General features: G+C 41.9%; 2 protein-coding genes across 9 annotated transcripts in view; both read left to right on the top strand.

The window, feature by feature from the left end:
• Positions 1-4,352, top strand: part of LOC133485933 (probable phospholipid-transporting ATPase IIA) — a 71,309-nt gene extending 66,957 nt beyond the window's left edge. For 3 of the 4 annotated variants that reach the window (XM_061790370.1, XM_061790359.1, XM_061790348.1), the window contains 2 exons: positions 1,425-1,628; positions 3,347-4,352. In XM_061790370.1, coding sequence (XP_061646354.1) covers positions 1,425-1,628; positions 3,347-3,483 — 341 coding nt within the window. In that variant the 3' untranslated portion in view covers positions 3,484-4,352. The remainder of the gene's footprint in view (positions 1-1,424; positions 1,629-3,346) is intronic. The other variant, XR_009790859.1, reaches the window with a different exon arrangement.
• Positions 4,353-14,964: 10,612 nt separating this feature from the next.
• Positions 14,965-18,391, top strand: part of nfatc2a (nuclear factor of activated T cells 2a) — a 39,233-nt gene continuing 35,806 nt past the window's right edge. Inside the window, exons 1-2 of one of the 5 annotated variants that reach the window (XM_061790321.1) lie at positions 16,539-16,670; positions 18,200-18,328. In XM_061790321.1, coding sequence (XP_061646305.1) covers positions 18,316-18,328 — 13 coding nt within the window. In that variant the 5' untranslated portion in view covers positions 16,539-16,670; positions 18,200-18,315. Of the gene's footprint in view, positions 15,425-16,322; positions 16,671-18,199; positions 18,329-18,391 lie in introns of those variants that run through there. The other 4 variants (XM_061790315.1, XM_061790329.1, XM_061790300.1 and 1 more) reach the window with 4 other exon arrangements.

The raw sequence follows: 18,391 nt of genomic DNA, 5'->3' as shown, positions 1-18,391 counted from the left end.
CAGCTATGTAGTTGTTGAAGTGGTGAATAATTCCTTTACTGGGTTGAAAACAAGCCACCCAGCTATAAGTATTGTCCGACTTAATGTCACAAAATCCAGTATGTCTTGAAAAGTACGCCTTGAAAATGAATTTTTAACCATAATTTCCGTCATTTTCATCACATTGCTCAGCCGCCAGCTTCACATAATGTTATGTAAAACAAAAATGTACAGGCATACCAGATAACTAGCAACCCTTTACTGCTCAGTGACTGTTTTTTTTTTTTTGTCAATGTCTTTATGTCTCAAAAGTGTTCTCTGTCAATTGACTGTCTGTGGTCGTACTAGAGCGGCTCCAACTACCGAAGACAAATTCCTTGTGTGTTTTTTGGACATACTTGGCAAATAAAGATGATTCTGATTCTGATGTAGGGAAAATCCACTGGAATAGCTCTAAACCAATCAGAGGATGGAAAAATTCAAACTGGGGGCCTGCTCTCTGGGGCTGCTTATTGAATCTGAAATCTGATTCGTTCGGATTGGTTAAAAAAAACAAACAAAAAAAAAAAACACTAATTTCTGTTGTGTCTATTTGGCATCGGCCAGCAATTCTGAGCCGGAAGGCCCTGGGAAGATTGCATTCATAGGGCAACACAAAGAAGCTGAAATCTGATTGGACCAAAAAAATAAATAAAAACATTAACCCACAAATGACTGGAAGCTGCACAACCAAGATGCACTCTATGTAATGAAGACCAGAATGAATAAATAAATAAATATTTGCTTCAGCACATGCACACATAGCATAATGTGTCTTTGAAAACCCTAATAAAATTTGGATAATACATGTTTTCAGCATATGGATAGCAGCAAATCGATGGTGTGTATTACACATAGAACGGCTTTCCTGATTTTTGCGGTCGATTTTGGAGGTGTGCATTATACTCGAGCGTATTATACAGGAGAAATTACAGTAGTTAATTTTTGTTGGCGCTATTGTTGTATTTACTATTTTCTTCTTTAGGTTATCAACACGCATAGCTAGTACCCAAAAAAAAGCCAAAGAAAAAGCAAAAAATACTGGGGATGAGGGAGGTCCATTGATACCATGCCATATTATCTCGTTTTTGTCTGAACACGACACATCAGTTTCTACATTGCTGTTTCAGATTTGCACTATTTCACTTGAAATCTTACTTGGAGGGTGGTTAGTAATGTAGTCATAATTACAGCAAATGTTTTTTTGAAAAACACTTCTAGGCCTGTAATGAAGTGAAAACCAGTAAGTACGGCTGTAACCGAGAATGCTTTCTTATGCTGTTGTACAAACTCGTTCATTGCGTACCTTTTTTAACCTCGAAACCGCATATGTCGACTCCACAGTAATCTGAGACCCCCCTAATGTCTACTTGAATATAACACTGAACATGTGCTGGGCCTCACAGGCAGCATCATCATGTACGGGGCACTGCTGCTCTTCGAGTCCGAATTCGTCCACATTGTGGCCATCTCCTTCACGTCGCTCATCCTCACCGAGCTGCTCATGGTGGCGCTGACCATTCAGACGTGGCACTGGCTCATGATGGTCGCCGAGCTCCTCAGCTTGGCCTCTTACGTGGCGTCGCTCGTCTTCCTGCACGACTTCATTGGTGAGACGACTTCAGTGTGCTTAATGTCTTTGAAGCGGAAAAGTCTTTTTTTTCTTCTATAAATCCATTTGAAAAAGGTTGGGAAAAGTCCAGATACAAAGCAACAGCTGACACCATTTGGTCTCTTAGGGCTGAAACTGTTATCCTGAAACAGCAGCTTATCTGTTGACGTAATTATTTTTTTTACCTCCATTTCAAAGACAGGCAGCAAACTACTTGGCTGCGAGTTACTGGTTGCTGCCAACATCAAGTAAAGTTGAATTAGCTGAATAGTATAGGTGCTTGAGTCAATTTTGAAGGTTTTCGGATAACAGAAAACACAACAAATTCAACAAACAAGAAGAGTCCAGTTGCTTCGATTAAACTTTTGCAGACAATTTTCACCTGGTTGACTGGGAATCTACAGAAAGATAAAGAAACATCACATTTTTCAGCAAGCACATTGATATTGTGAGATTGTTTCAAATGTCTTAGGCAGTTATGCTATTAGGCTAACGTTTTGCTTCCTCAACAAAAGAGGTCTGTGTCCTATTGATTGGTATTCTAATTGTACATGGTCATTATTGCATTGATAAAACAGTAAATTGAACGGTGGAATGGCGGATATATTCAAATGCAAGTGGGTGTGTTGTCGGTACAGTAATGTTGCCAAGGAGTTTCAAACAAACGACCACAATAGTTGGTTCCTGATGAGTTGACACTCTGAGTCGTGTTGACCAGTAACACCCAAAACGTTTACTAGCCTTTATTTTGGGTTTTATGTGGGCTATGGAGCTCCATTTTGAGCCTGCGATCGCGACCACTGTAAGTCATGACTGGCATGTGGTCAGGTGTACCCTTTTTTTGGACACTTTTCCTCATGGAGGCGCACAAGAATAGAATTTAAAGGTTAGGCTTCGCTTGTGTACGCGCTGTTTCAACTTGATGTGCAAACTGAGGAGGTGAGGTTTTTGTTGTTGTTTGATGGATAGATTATGCTTAAACACATGTAATTAATAGCCACAACATTTTGAGGATTGGTGGTGCAGATCTGATTCTACCCATAGGAAATTGTGGAAATAGAAATCTGTTCCAGGATTAAAAGGTTGGCAACACGAAACCCGTCATAGTTGCCAGGAAAAAAAAGGGATGAACCGTTTTACTAAACCGAGACAATATTTGAATTGTTTTTGTATTTCTTTTTGAACTTATTGTTAATACCAGACTTAGCGTAATGTGCATTTTTGTGCACACGGTCGCTTTAAGGTCAAGTGAGAGAGAGAGAGAGAGTATGAGTGAGCAACCAAGCTGCACTTGGCTTACTGTGTACCCTTTGTGCTATGTTTCTTGTAACATTAAAGGAGGTATGGGGTCTTAATGGTCCATATTTCACTAACAAGTTGATTTTGTGTATTTTTGCTCAAGAAAATGAAACTGGTAGTCATTTCCAATAATAATAATCCAGTTTGGAGCGATTGGTAAATAACTAATTGCCTTTTGAATCCCATTTTCATCCCCAAAATCGAAATGGCCCAATGTCTTGGTGTGACGCCAGTGGCAGAAGCGGAGACCAAATTCACTTTGTAGCCCGTGTGGAAAAACTACTTCTACTACTATACTATGAAGTGGCAGTATTTAGTCATATTTTATATATCGTCGCTGTTCGGCGGTTTTATTGAATTAAAATTTTCTGCTGCAATAAATCATCGTCGTCATCATCATGCTTCCCTTTTTGTCAGACGTGTACTTCATCACTACGCCGTCGTTCCTGTGGAAGGTGACATCCATCACGCTGGTCAGCTGCCTGCCCCTCTACATCCTCAAGTACCTGCGGAGGCGCTTTTCCCCGCCCAGCTACTCCAAGCTCACCACCTAGGGGGCATAGCCTGGCGAGTGTCCGCCATCATCCAGACGTGCAGATCTACTTCATTTGACCTGGGCACATTTAACAGAAATGTCAAATTCTAAACAATTGTGGGTGTTTTGCCTGTATTTAATAAATATGACACATCGTGTTAATTTATTCATGCACATGATGATTTTTTAAAAAAGAATCCCGTTGAGGTTAATGGCCTTTTAACGCTAACATTTGCCACCTTTAGCAGCACTACCAGTCTTATAGCTGCACATGGGACTTGATTCTTACTCTCCCCAAACTGTGAATTCTAAAAGGAGTTCCAGAATTATACGCTTCAAAACCAGCTGAGGTGCCATAAAAGTCATGTTTGTTTATGTGTCAGGCAGTGGAGGCGGCCAATGTCAGAGGGCCCGTAGTGTCAGAGGCTAAATTGGTCCTAGTGTATTTCTATACTGCCCCCACACCCCCAGGAGTGCTGGTTATTGTGGGCCCCTCGCCTCGTCATGTGGTAGCGACCTAAAGCCATAAAAAAAATACCCACCAGCCCTTACACTGGCCTCAACTAAAAGGGATCACTATGTCAAATCAAAATCTTTGTTAATATTGTCAATATGTTTATTTGCTTACTTTGTCCCAGTGATGCAGTAAATCTTGTGTCTCTGACCTACCAGTACTGTGTTTTATGAAATTACAATTTTTTTTTTTATTATTTATTTATTTTGCCATTAATGTGGAAAGCATGATTGGGATGCTTGTAAATAACCTATTTTGATTTTTATGTATTAACCTTTTTTTAAACGCTATTGGTTGCAAAGGGACAAGCCGGAAAAATATTGTCATTGTGTTGATAGTTAATAAATTGCCTGCTTTGTTATCCAGGACAACTTTTTTGCCTCCCATGTCATCTTGTGTGTTACAATAAGAGCCTCATGCTCCAAGCACAAGTAGTAATCTCCCTTAGAGTTAATGGTGAGTATTCACTTTATCAGTTTTAAGTTTAAATCTTCTGCTATCGCTATTTTTTATTTAATTTTTTTTCATTCTTATATGGCAGTTCGGCGGCACGATGGACGACTGGTTGGAGTGTCTGCCTCACAGTTCTGAGGACTGGGGTTCAATCCCCGGCCCCACCTGTGTGGAGTTTGCATGTTCTCCCCGTGCCTGCGTGGGTTTTCTCCGGGCACTCCGGTTTCCTCCCGCATCCCAAAAACATGCATGCTAGGTTAATTGACAACTCTAAATTGCCCGTAGGTGTGAATGTGAGTGCGAATGGTTGTTTGTTTGTATGTGCCCTGCGATTGGCTGGCAACCAGTTGAGGGTGTACCCCGCCTCTTGCCCGAAGATAGCTCGGATAGGCTCCAGCACGCCCGCGACCCTAGTGAGGAGAAGCAGATCAGAAAATGGATGGATGGAAATGGCAGTTCCCAGAACTTCAGCAGTCTTCCCTTTTGCCACTTCCTCTAGTGATTCCCCTACGAGTAGTTCTATTTTAGTTTAAATATTCACACTTATTGACATATTTTAGGGCGGCACGGTGGACGACTGTTTAGCACACCTACCTCACAGTTCTGAGGACCGGGCTTCAAATCCTGGCCCCGCCTGTGTGGAATTTGCATGTTCTCACTGTACCTGCGTGGGTTTTCTCTGGGTACTGGGTAGTGTTGAATACTTATTTCAGCCACTGTGTGTGCGTGTGTATATATATTATTTAGATATTATATATATAATATATAGCGGCACGGTGGATGACTGGTTAGAACATCTGTCTCACAGTTCTGAAGACTGGGGTTCAAATCCCGGCCTCGCCTTTGTGGAGTTTTCATGTTCTCCCCGTACCTGCATGGGTTTCCTCCCACGTCCCAAAAACATGCGTGGTAGGTTGATTGACGACTCTAAATTGGCCGTAGGTGTGAATGTGAGTGTGAATGGTTGTTTGTTTATATGTGCCCTGTGAGTGGCTGGCGACCAGTCCAGGATGTACCCAGCCTAACGTCCGAAGATAGCTCCAGCATGCCCGTGGTACAGAAAATGGATGGATGACATATTTTACTCGTCTGACAAAACCGAAGAGTGTCAACATCTTAAGAAGGGCGTGTACAGTTACTAAAAGTTTGATGGCAACAGTTACCTACTGTATGTTCATTATTTTCTATGGGAAAAATTCTGACCAATGTCCCAGAACAGATTGTGATCCACCTTATAAGTTCCGCTATATAGCGCAGAAGTCACCAACATCCTGCCCGTGGGCACCAGGTAGCCTCCATGGACCAAATGAGTCGCCTGCGGCCTTGTTTTAAAAGTAGTTCACCATTGATGTGACTTTTTAAAATGTAAACACTACGATTTATAGAAATATAGTGGAGCAAATTTTTATTTTTATTTTTTTTGCCTTGTTAAATCGTTAATTGTGAGAAATCATTGACGTGATCAATGTGTTCAGATAGATGACTATTACTTATTAATAATAGCAAAATTAAAGGTGATTTGAGCAAGTTTGTACGGGTATCCCCTTGCATTAATCAGTGCTCAAGAAGTAGCTCTGTTTCAAAAAGGCTGCACCTCTTAATTACTGTAAGTAATCATTTTGTATTTTTTGTCCGAGCAAGACAGACAATATTATGCTTCCAGCTTGCAATAACAGTTTGGGGAAGGCCCTTCTCTGTTGGCAGTGCACAAAGCAAGGTCCATAAAGGTGTCCTTGGATACATTTTGTGTAGAAGAACAAGCCCATCAAACACTTCTTAGATGAACTAAAAGGGAGATTGGGGCAGAGACGGTGGGGTCCATTGGTCCTAGTTTGCGCCAGTGGATTCCCACGGACACTCCAAAATCGTGTCAAAAGTCTTCCCAGAGGAGTGGAAACTGTTGAAACTGCACACAGGGGGACACTTTGTCCAAGATGTTGTGGACAAAGTATGGACTCGCAAGAGGAGCTTGTTACGTAACATTCAGGCAAACGAAGCAGGGTGATCCGTTTCATCTCTGGTGCCTCAAGTCTAGTGAGGAGTGACTTTTCCATCCACCTCGGAAACAGTTTAGCATTCCCAGTGGAAGACAAACACAGTAAGATTACTATGCCTTCAAATAATTTGGGGGAAACTCAGGTGATGATGTTGTTTCTTTGAAAGGTTCTGATAAGTTTATTGACAATGTTTTTTAATTAGAGTTAATTAGAGACACACGTGTGGAAGTATTTGAACTAGGCACACCTGAAACACTCTTTTGTGTAACATCATGGGAATGTCAAAAGAAATCCTCCAAGATATCAGGAAGAGAATTGTGGACTTGCACAAGTATAGTTCATCCTTGGGGGCTGTCTGAAGGTGCAACATTCATCTATTCAAACAATTAAAAACAATTATATGACAGTATAAACACCATGGGAAGCCATTATACAGCTCAGGAAGGAGACTGGTTCTAGGTCCCAGAGATAAATGTGCTTTGCTCAGAAATGTGCATATCAATCCAAGAACAAAAGCAAAATAACTTGTGAAGATTCTAGCTGAAGCTGGTAAGACTGTGTCATGAGCCACAGTGAAACGAGTACTGCACCAACATGGGCTAGAAGAAGCCAATACCCCAAAACAAACATAAAAAAGACAGATTAGAGTTTCCAAATGCACACAAAGACAAAAAACGGAACTTCAATCGAACTGTTTAGCAATAAGGAGCATTGTTACGTTTGGGCGGCACGGTGGCCGACTGGTTAGAGCGTCAGCCTCACAGTTCTCACAGTTCAATCCCCGTCCCCCCCTGTGTGGAGTTTGCATGTTCTCCCCGTGCCTGCGTGGGTTTTCTCCGGGCACTCCGGTTTCCTCCCACATCCCAAAAACATGCATCAATTGGTGACTCTAAATTGCCCGTAGGCATGACTGTGAGTGCGAATGGTTGTTTGTTTCTATGTGCCCTGCGATTGGCTGGCAACCAGTTCAGGGTGTACCCCGCCTCCTGCCCGATGACAGCTGGGATAGGCTCCAGCACGCCCGCGACCCTAGTGAGGAGAAGCGGCTCAGAAAATGGATGGATGGATGGATGTTACGTTTGGCGAAAAAAGGGGGAACTTGCAAATACCATCCCAACTTTGATACATCATGTTGTGGGGCTGTTTTCTACAGAAGGGACTCGTTGTACTTTACAAAATAGATGGCATCATTAGGAAAACCAGAGTACCCGGAGAAACCCCACACAGGCACATGGAGAACATGCAAACTCCAAACAGGCAGGCCCGGGATTTGAACCCCAGTCCTCAGAACTGTGAGGCCGACGTGCCGCCGAGGAAAAAAAGCATTTTGTAGAAATACTGATGCAATCTCAAGACATCAGGAACAAGCTTGGACCAAATGGGTCTTCCAAATGGACGATGACCTGAAGTATACCACCAAACTGCTTACAAAGTGGCTCAAAGACAACAAAGTCAGTGTTTTGGAGTGGCCATCGAAAAGCCCTGATCTCAATCCTATTGTAACTCTATGGGCAGAGCTGAGAAGGCATGCGCGAGCAAGGTGGCCAACAAACATGGCTCAGTTACACCACATAACCCTGAACAGTAACATTAGCATGCCGCTAACGCTAGCATAACATGACAGGTGTCCTCTAAAGTAGGAGATCCTTGGTCGCTATAATATTGCATTCTTCACATTAGAATTCGTGTGGCAGCAATGTAATTTCAAGGCTACCACATATTGTTGATTTAATGATCTACAGTCTTTGTCCGCAACGATGCTAGTGCTAGCCTAACGTGAGTTATAGACCTCAGAAGTCAGCGTCATTGGGTCTCAATGGCCATGAGACAGATGCTGTTCTCCTATTACAGATGAGTGCAGCATCCACATGAAGGTCATTTTGTCAGGCTGTTACTTACTGATACTTTGAGAGGCTAGGATAATTTTGACATTGTCGTCAGTACTTAGCGTCGTCAGTTTTCACCAGGTAGGTATGATTTAATCATACCTGATATCTTTAGCAGGGTAAGCTCACATCTGAATCAGACACAAAAGAAATACAGTGAACCCCCGCCTATTCGCAGTTCGCTATTCATGAATTCAGCTATTTGTGGTTTAATCTGTGGGTATTTGGTGAAAAACTCAACTATTCATGTATGTTTGTTGTGCTCTCTCCTTAATGATCATCCGAAAATGCCACAAGTTGGCACCAAAGTCATTGTAAAGGCCACACACATGCCAGCGTCCTCACACTACCTAAGCATTTTTTCAAAATCAAATCCTCTGTTAGCCATTTCTTTTTAAGGATAATGTTTTAAGATGAGCTTGAAGTGATTAAGTGTTTTGGGATCATTGTTTGTGGTGTATTTACGGTTTTAAACTCTTGATATACGTCAGTTACTTGTGGTTTTCCTCTGTTCGCCGCTCATGGGTGTTCGCTGTATAAGCAAACAAATGTCAATTGTTGTTGTTTTGGTACTCATTTGGAGGCAATCCATGGATGATTTGTATGGACACCAAAGGCGCCAATTGTTAACGATGAGGCATTTGACGCAAATGTAAACAGTGCATGCTAGCCAAGTCGGGATTGAGTGCCAGCTCCCGCCCTCCAGTTCTATTTATAACCGAGCACCTTAACGCCCATAACCATTGGAGAAGACTTACAGATGTGTTTGGTTCCCAATTCCAAAACAAGTTCAACAGAACAAAAGACCTCTGCATTTGTGTGCGTGCGCCCGCGTTTGTGATTCATTGTGAGTGTGACCATGAATTAAGTTATTACACGTTGTTTTGACAACCAAATACCTTTTTGCTTCCTTACCAAGATACCGTGTCAAAGTTATGAAATAGTCTCTGATGGTGGTGGAAAGCTGGAGCTTCCCTCTTAAAGGGGGGGGGGGGGGGGGGGGGGGGGGGGGGGGGGGGGTATATGCTCCAAAGAGGGAAAATCCACAAGGAAGCCTGCCACTTTTCCACTGGAAGCACGGACACTTGAATTCTTTTCGCCGACATGTGAGGATCGATCAGAATCCAGTTATATAAGCAGGCGGGTTCCTCCAGGATGTATGGAGTTTCCATGTTGATGGAACATCTGACCTCACACGCTTAGGAAAAACAAAACAAAAAAAGAGAGGATCTCAAGTTGTGGCAGGAAGGAAATAAGATTCCTTCTTGTACCAGGACATCCCAGCACAACAAGCTTGGGATTGATTTTTTTAACATGCCATGACCAGTGAACAAATACTATCAACCATTGCGTGAAGCTCAGTATACAGAATCTGAGGAAATGCCTGAAAACACTAATATGCATGCCAGTCCCATAGTTGGCGATGTCACTTTGTAAAGAAACATTACAAACGGGTACACACACTGCTTGTCCTCCCAAGTCTCCAACCATCTTTCGAATACCCTCTGTCGGTGTATACACTCCCCTCCAAAAGTATTAAAACAGTGGGGCCAATTCCTTTATTTTGTCTGTGGACTGAAAACACTTTGACATCAAAATCTGAATATAGGACTAACATTTCATCTTTTATTTTGAGGTTTTTACACCTTTTGTTTGAACCCACCCATTTTTCATAGGAGCAAAAGTATTGGAATATGAATGACCTGTGTCCAATTATATTGATTAGTCAAACAATAGATACACTATATTGCCAAAAGTATTTGCTCACCTGCCTAGACTCACATATGATTTTAAGTGATATACCATTCTCAAGCCATACGGTTTAATATATGATGTTGCGCTACCTTTTGCAGGTGTAACACCTTCATCTCTTGTGGGAAGGCTTTCAACAAGGTTTAGGTGTGAGTTTATGAGAATTTTTGCCCATTCTTCCAGGAGCATATTTGTGAGGTCACACACTGATGTTGGATGAGAAGGGATGGCTCGTTGTCAACTCAAAATCAACCCAAAGGTGTTCCATCGGGTTGAGGCCAGGACTCTGTGTGGGCCAGTCAAGTTCATCCATACAAATTCTCTCATCCATGTCTTTATGGACCTTGCTTTGTGCACTGGTCCACAGACATGTTAGAATAGGAAGGGGTAATCTCTTGATATGCTGAAGCATTCAGAGTTCCTTTCGCTGGAGCTCAGGGGTTAATATTTTGGACATTTCCAACAGTTTGGACATGCCCCCTTCCTGTTTCAACATGACTGTGCATCAGTGCACAAATCAAGGTTCATAAAGGCACAGATGAGAGAGTTTGATGTGGAAAAGATTGGCTGGCCTGCACAATCCTGACCTCAACCCTATAGATCACTTCTGAATTAATTAAAGCAGAGACTGAAAACCACAATGTTGTACCTGAACGAGTTCAATGGACGAAGGTTCATGAACTAGTTCATACTCTGTGCGAACGTGAACTAAACTTAGTTAATTTCTGCCTGATGAACGTAATTAAGAACGCGCTCATTCTGGCATCAAAGAACGGTTTTCGAACGAAAGTTCATTTTCATTTGAGTGCTAGGTGTTGTTCGGGACTTCAAGGACAAACCCGTCTGAACACACTATATATGAGCCTTCATATGTCAGCGAATAAACACTGTATTTGGCAACTGATTCAGTGCAGCCACGGCTGCCATTCATGGCAGGCATGTTGCAGCTGTCTGAGAAAGCGAGGTGCGTTCAGGGACACTGCGTAAATGGGATAGAATGTGTTCTTCAAAGGTTCTTTTGTCATCCATCCCTCCATATTCTGTACCGCTTCATCCTCACAAGGGTCGCGGGAGTGCTGGAGCCTATCCCAGCTATCATCGGGCAGGAGGCGGGGTACACTTTGAACTGGTTGCCAGCCAGTCGCAGGGCACATCGAAACAAACAACCATTCGCACTCACATTCACACCTACGGGCAATTTAGAATCTTCAATTAACCTACCATGCATGTTTTTGGGATGTGGGAGGAAACCGGAGTGCCCGGAGAAAACCCACGCAGGCACAGGGAGAACGTGCAAACTCCACACTGGCGGGGCCGGGGATTGAACCCGTGAGGCAGACGCTGTAACCGTGCTGCCGGTTCTTTTGTCATACCGTACATAATTGTAAAAATTGATTACTTTTAAAATTATTATTTTTATCTGAATGCTTTAGTTAAAACTCTGAACTATCACACTGTCATGATATGGAATTTATTTTGTGAAATATTTTGTTAATATAGTCAGGCAGAGCTGCGAGGAATGCAGTTATCAATGTCCTTTCACCATTGTTCCTGTCATACTGTCTTGCGTGTTTTTATTTGCATATTAACTCATTCAGTGCCAGCCCTCCCAGCTAACATGGATATTTGACTTTTAAAGCAGTCAATGGCACTGAATGTGTTAATGACAAAAGTCCTGTTTTTGTTTTAATTCCTCATTTTAAAACATTTTTCCTGATGTTTTTGAGATTGTAGGGTGAAAGCTGCAGCTGGCTACGAGTGAGGACTGGATGTGGTGGCAACAATGGGAAAATGAAATTCCAGTATTTTGAGAGTAATAGCCCGTCAGCAGCATATTAGGGGGAAAAAAGCACTATGACCTAATTCATTTTTGGAATGGCGAACTAAACTTTGAGCTAGTTCGCGTAGAAAATGAACTTTCCCAGCACTCGAGAGCCAGGCCTTCTCATCCAACATCAATGTGTAACTTAACAAATGCGCCTCTGGAAAAATGGTCATGAATTCCTATAAAGACACTACTAAACCTTGTGGACAGCCTTTCCAGAAAAGTTGTAGCTGTTATAGCTGCAAAGGGTGAACAAACGTCATATTGAAGCCTATGGATTCGAAATGGCATGTCACTTAAGTTCATATGTGAGTCAAGGCAGGTGAGCAGATACTAATAATGAACAAAAACATTTTTTTTAAGAGGGATACAGAAAGACCCTAAAGCAATTGTTCATGATGTCAGCAACAACCACCAAAGGGCAGGAGTAAAGGTCATGATAATAAAACAATGTAAAGATGCTACACAAGAAGATGCAAAGCGCTCATTGGCGAGAACAATGGGAAGACCAGGCTGGAATTTGCCGAAAAAAAGAGAATGTAAAAAAATGATGATGAAAGTTGTGTGCCACATACACACAGTATAGTTTATGAAGTGCTGCCTCCACACGTTCAAATGGTGTCACTGTTGGGCTCTCATTTGTTTCCTTTTTTTTCCCTGCACTCTGCTTCCACTAGTCATTGTAACGAAAACCGGACATACCAATGTGGGGCGGGAAGCGGGTCTCACTTGATGAGACAGGGCCACCCCTAAAACCAGCTGATCTCTGCAAAACAACAAAAAGGCTTTATAAACTGTTCTATGCAATGTATATATATATATATATTTCTTTTTTTTCCCCTTGAGGTATTCTGTTGAATGCATGCCACAGACGTGTTATTAAAACACTTGGGAACTGTTTTATTGTAGAAAAAAAGGCATAATGTCTTCTTTAAGTCTTTAATCTAATTTGGAGAAGTGTTAGTTATAAAGACAGCGATGTGGTCCACCTTTTCTTGTGTCATATGTACATCGACACTAGATACCACTGAGATAATTCATTCATTGATTTTCCGTACCGCTTTTGCTCACTAGGGTCGCGAACTTCACACAGGCGAGGTCGGATTTGAACCCAGGTCCTCAGAACTGTGAGGCAGATGTGCTAACCCGTCAGGTCACCTTACCACAACGCTTAACTGATACTTTCAGGGTTAGTCATTCTATGAAAGCATGAACTGTTGATTTTGAATATCATCTGACACGGGATGGCCAAGTTGGCATATTAAATGATAGATTGTCAACCTTTTAAAAATATATTTTCCTTCATGTGGAATTATAATTAATTATGGTGGTCTCCTGCGTGTACTATCAGGAGGTGACTGTTTTAATTGGGACTAATATATAGGAGCCATGTATCATGTGCATGGTATGTAAGATGTGGATAAAATGACCTAATTGGAGGCACAGCTTCCTTTTTCCACTTGTATTTCCTCCAAAATAATTCAATAAGACATGATTTCCGTATCATATTTTCACTGATTGGATTTAAGAGCTGCGTCCCACATGTTACACTAGGAAAAGTCAAAGAGGGCAATGCTGTAACCCAGACAAGTCAACATCAGTTTGAGTGAGTTTTACAGTGATGGAAAGTGCCGCATGAGTTTGGAAAAATTGGGTTCTTTGAGACAGAGTTTAAGAAAGAAAAAAAAAAAAAAAAAAAGCGGAAGTGCAAACTCGGCCGTCTGGACACCAGCAGTTTTCCTCTCTTAAATGTGTGCTTAATTCATTTAGTCATTCATAGTGTGAGTTGTATGAATGTGGAGCATTAAAAGTGGTAGACAGTTCATTTAGATGGTTAGAGTGAGAGAGTAGTGTTGATGTTAGCATCGCTGTCATGTTGTTTGGGCATTAGTTCATTTCTACAGGACAAGTCAGTTTATTGAATTCAAAACATCTATTAAGAGAACGTTTTTTGGCTTGTTTGCTTCGCTTTTGTTTTTAGATGTGTCTTGTACTAGATAGGCCTGATTAGCCCATATTAATAATTACTAGCTCATAATTAGTTCCGACAAGGACTAACTAGGCGTAGGCGAGGTAATGCTGACAAGACCTGACTAGGACTAGATTGGCGCTAACTCTGCCAGAACAGGGTTGATTTAGGACTCAAAAGGTTTGACTACCACATTCCAGGACAAACCAATGGGTAAACTAGGAACTAACTCTGCATCAATAGGTCTCTGACTAAAGAAGACAGACTAGTACATACTAGAACTTGCTGGCACTAACTCCATCTGACTACCTATGCCTGAATAGGACTGATTAGGACTGACTTGGAACTAAGTATGCCTGAATGCAGTTCTGTCAGACTACTATCTTGTCGTACAAGGTAGAACTGACTAGATGGGATGCAACTCTGGCAGAATATGGTTGATTTTGAACTAAATGGGTGTGACTATCACATATTAGAGCAAACAAGGGACTAACTCGGCCTGAATAGGGTTGATTTAGGATGAAATAGGTCTGGCTGTCACATATTCGGACGAACTAATTAGCAAAGTAGGCACTAACTTTACCTGAATAGGGTTGATTGAGGACTACATGGGTCTGGTTATCACATATTAGGACAAACTAATGAGCAAAGTAGGAACAAACTGACTTGAACAGGTCTCGGTGGAACTAATTATGATGGATTAGCACATACTAGAACTACTTAGTATTTACTAGACCGGACTACCAATGCCTGATTAGGACTAACTGTGAATAACATAAAATCTATTCGGACTAGGACTGGTGAGTTTAAGGAGTCCCCAAGGCTACTGTATAATGCAAAACTATAATCAACTACAGTACTATGTTTCATATGTTTCTGTTTAAAAGGATGTGTTTAGATGAACCCTAAGCTATGTATCATCTAAAGACTACTAGACCATTCTATGTGGAGTATCATGTCGTCAAAAAGCAGAACCGGAACATCCCTCTTTTGTCACTCAATAGTTGTGCTCTAGCAGAGTTCTGGGGTCCCACAATGAGGTTCTTGTGCGCTACTGTCTGAGAGAAAGCCACAGAAATGCTTTGGCTCGGGAGCAGGAGACGTCATAGATTCCTGAGTGTGGGTCTTTGCAGGAAAAGCCCTGAGTCTCCCAACATGGAGCAGCTCCAGGTTTCCATGGCGAGGGCGCCTAAACAGGAGGAAACACTGAGGGAATCCCGTTATTTTACAGCATTGCAGCATTATAAACACTCAGAGCAGGGAAGGGAAGCCGCTCGCGCTACTCCAAAGAACCAGTGGCCGGTCGAACCTCCGCCGCTGCTCCTTCCAGCCAACTCGGACGAGACTTTTTACAACCTGGACTTTTGTTTGCTTCCCTCTCAGCATTTTTTAACTGAGAAACCAAAACGTTGCCATGCTTATTAGACCTGAGTGATTTTCATTTTAACAATTAAAACATCAAGATTTTTTTTGATTTCTTGCTTTTTTGGGGGGTGGGGTCTCCTGATGTTTAGAGGGACTTGGAGGCTGGCCCAGTACCACACCATGAGGTCCATGGATCAAGGTACTGCTCAAGTGTTGTGATTCTATGGTAATCAACACATTTTGATTATTTATTACATGTTGCTTAATCAATACTTGTAGCTTGTAATGTCTTGACTAGTTGACTAGTGACAAATTGGTCTAGTCCTTTCTATACACTTTAGGAACGTCATGTTGGAGTGGTCTGAATTCAAATTTCTTGTATTCTTGACAGGCTGTGATTATTTTTTCATTTAAAAAAAAAAAAAACATCATCAAATATCAAAATATTCTTTACTGTCAAACAAAACACCTTAACATCATTTTAAAGTCAATTTCTTTCCCCACGTGATGGACACAAGTTTAAAGGGAGTTTAAATCCATTCACAGCCAAGACACGACACCTGAGGGTCTGTTTGACTGGGATGGGGGTTTCACCTCAAATGCATTTTCGTTTGAAATTGAAGTAATTACAGTAGACTGTATTGTATGTTGCAAGTTGTGTCACTGCCGCGTATCGGACACCAGGGTGCAGCAGCACAATACAAAGCCTGTTTCCAAAAACAAAACAAACAAACAAACAAAAAAAAAGCAGCCAGGGTTGTCACTTTGTAAAATGATGTTTTTTTTCCTTTCCATTTCATTCAATACCTCCACCAGCCGCGTTATGTTTATACCAGCATTAGTTTGGTTCTTTTTTTCCTCTCCTGCACTATTCACATGCAGTTTTTCAAGCTAAGATTAATTTGGCCAAAATCCAAAACATGCATTTGCCATTGTCATTTTCGACTGAATTGAATTTGTTAAATGTAACGAAGGTATTAATGATGTGACTGTGGAGTATTATTTAAAGATCCGTATTCCTATTATATTGAAATATAGAACCTCGACTGTATGGCGTGTGTTATGTAAGCCTTGGCGGAGGTTCCAAATACTAGAAAGGCGGGGAAAGGCCAGTTGTTCGTATGATGTGACAATAGTTCCGCCTTCACACGCAAACAAGCAGGACAGGAAACATGCGCACTTCTCCTCCCGGGTGAGAGTTATTTTTTCTTTTTTTTCTTTTTTATTTTTGGACTCCTGCTTGCGCGCTCTTGTCTGCGCCCCCCCTCCCCTTTTCGTCCCGAGCCCGGACTAGACAGACGTTAGACAGATGAGCTCCTTGTACGACCAGAACCGCTTGGAGGAGGAGCTGAGCCGGGTCAACTGCCCCGACGAGGATCTGGACTTTGAGTACTTGTTTGAATATGAAGCATCTTGCAGCAGCGAGGCTGAGGGAGGACGGCAAGGTTTGTGAGCAGATTTTGGTGCCACTACAACCACCCAAAATCAACACAGTGCTTAAATAAAGCGTGTTGGGGGGGGGGGGGGGGGGGGGGATATATATGATTCATCAAAATGGATCGCACACAAAACCTAAATAATGAATGAATTGAATGTTTAAAAACCAAACATTTCTTAAGGTTTAAATGCAAATGTATTATACTTCAAATGTAAATACAATTGATGGCTTTTGGGGGGAAAATATGAACTGGTTTGAGTCATGCGTTTGATTCAAAAGTTTTTGAGATGCAAATGTTTCATGCAATCATTGCTAGGAACCTTCCCACATACCACACGTTGAGTACCACCAGAGAGAGGCCGCATACCACACTTTGAGAATTGCTGCCATAGAAAATGGCTCAAAATACATACCTGTACTGTTTCCATCATAAAATCTCGATTAACTGTACAGGCCCTATAGTCCGTGATATTCTTAACTTCAAGTCAAAGATCATTACACCTCTGGTGACAATACAAGTAAATATTATTCAAGCTTTTGTAACTTTATTGGTGAACAAAGAGAATAAAGCCAATAGATTTGTCACCAGACAGATCATGAGTTGGCAGCCAATCAGGCAGAGAATGGACTTGTCACCAAAACATGACAGGATACATCGAGACAAATAATGGATTTGTCGCGAGTCAATTACAGGGCACAATCATATAGCCTGACAATGAATTGGTCACCAGTCAGTCGCAGAATACATATTGTATAACCAGACATTAGTTTGGTTGCCAGTCAATCGCAAGGCGCATATAGACAAGCAATGGATTTGTCGAAAGTCAAGTACAGCGCACAAATAGCCAGACAATTGATTGGTGGCCATACAAATGAGGGTTTGGTCACCAGTAAATCACAGGGTACATGTACTGTCGATAAACAATGCATTAATGTCTACTCAAGCACAGGGTACGTCTAGACAAACAATGGATTTGTCGCTAGTCGGACTCAGAGTCGCACTCGAAATCCCCATTCACCATTCTCATTGACAGTAATAAATAATTAGCCAATCACAATTAAATCGTTCCTCCGTGCACTGTTGCGAAATAAAGACGTCATTGTCCAACAAATGAGGAATCCAGTTTGATCATTTGAAAACTATCTATAGCCCCCTGGTTACGTCCTGGTCACAGTTTTTCTGGGGTCACAGATTTTGTCACAGAACCAGAAAGAGAGTATGCTAACACATTTTGGCAACCGCTTCTCCCTCCAGAAAACCTTTCAGGAGGGAAAAGAGGTTCCCATAATGCTTTTGAATTTACATTTCGTTTAAAGCAGCTTACTTTAACTAGGATCCCTCGCCATATTGTGGCCGTGGTTTGTTTTGAGCTGGTCTCGGTGCTGTAAAATGTGTAAATCCACGTTAGCTGAGATCATTAGCCGCTAGTTAGCTGCTAGCAATCATCTGCCATGATGTGTTGAATGAATCTTGCACAACTTTCTCCCATTCCTTCTCCCGTGGTCACACTCATGAACATCAGTGTAACTTCTCAGGCACAGCAATCGGATGCCTCGTTCCGCGGAGAATATCATATCGGGGGAGACGGCTACGTGCATCCATGCTCTAGGATCAGCTGCATGACGACAGTAGCTACTGTACAACTGTGCATATGTGCATGCGCAGTAAGTCAAAATGACGGCGGCCATAAAACAAAGGAAGTAAATATGGTGTCGCAGCATTTCAGC

This window comes from Phyllopteryx taeniolatus, chromosome 1 (genome assembly GCF_024500385.1).
Source record: "Phyllopteryx taeniolatus isolate TA_2022b chromosome 1, UOR_Ptae_1.2, whole genome shotgun sequence".
In the NCBI taxonomy this organism is placed as follows: domain Eukaryota; kingdom Metazoa; phylum Chordata; class Actinopteri; order Syngnathiformes; family Syngnathidae; genus Phyllopteryx; species Phyllopteryx taeniolatus.
This window is presented reverse-complemented; position numbering and strand designations above follow the sequence as displayed.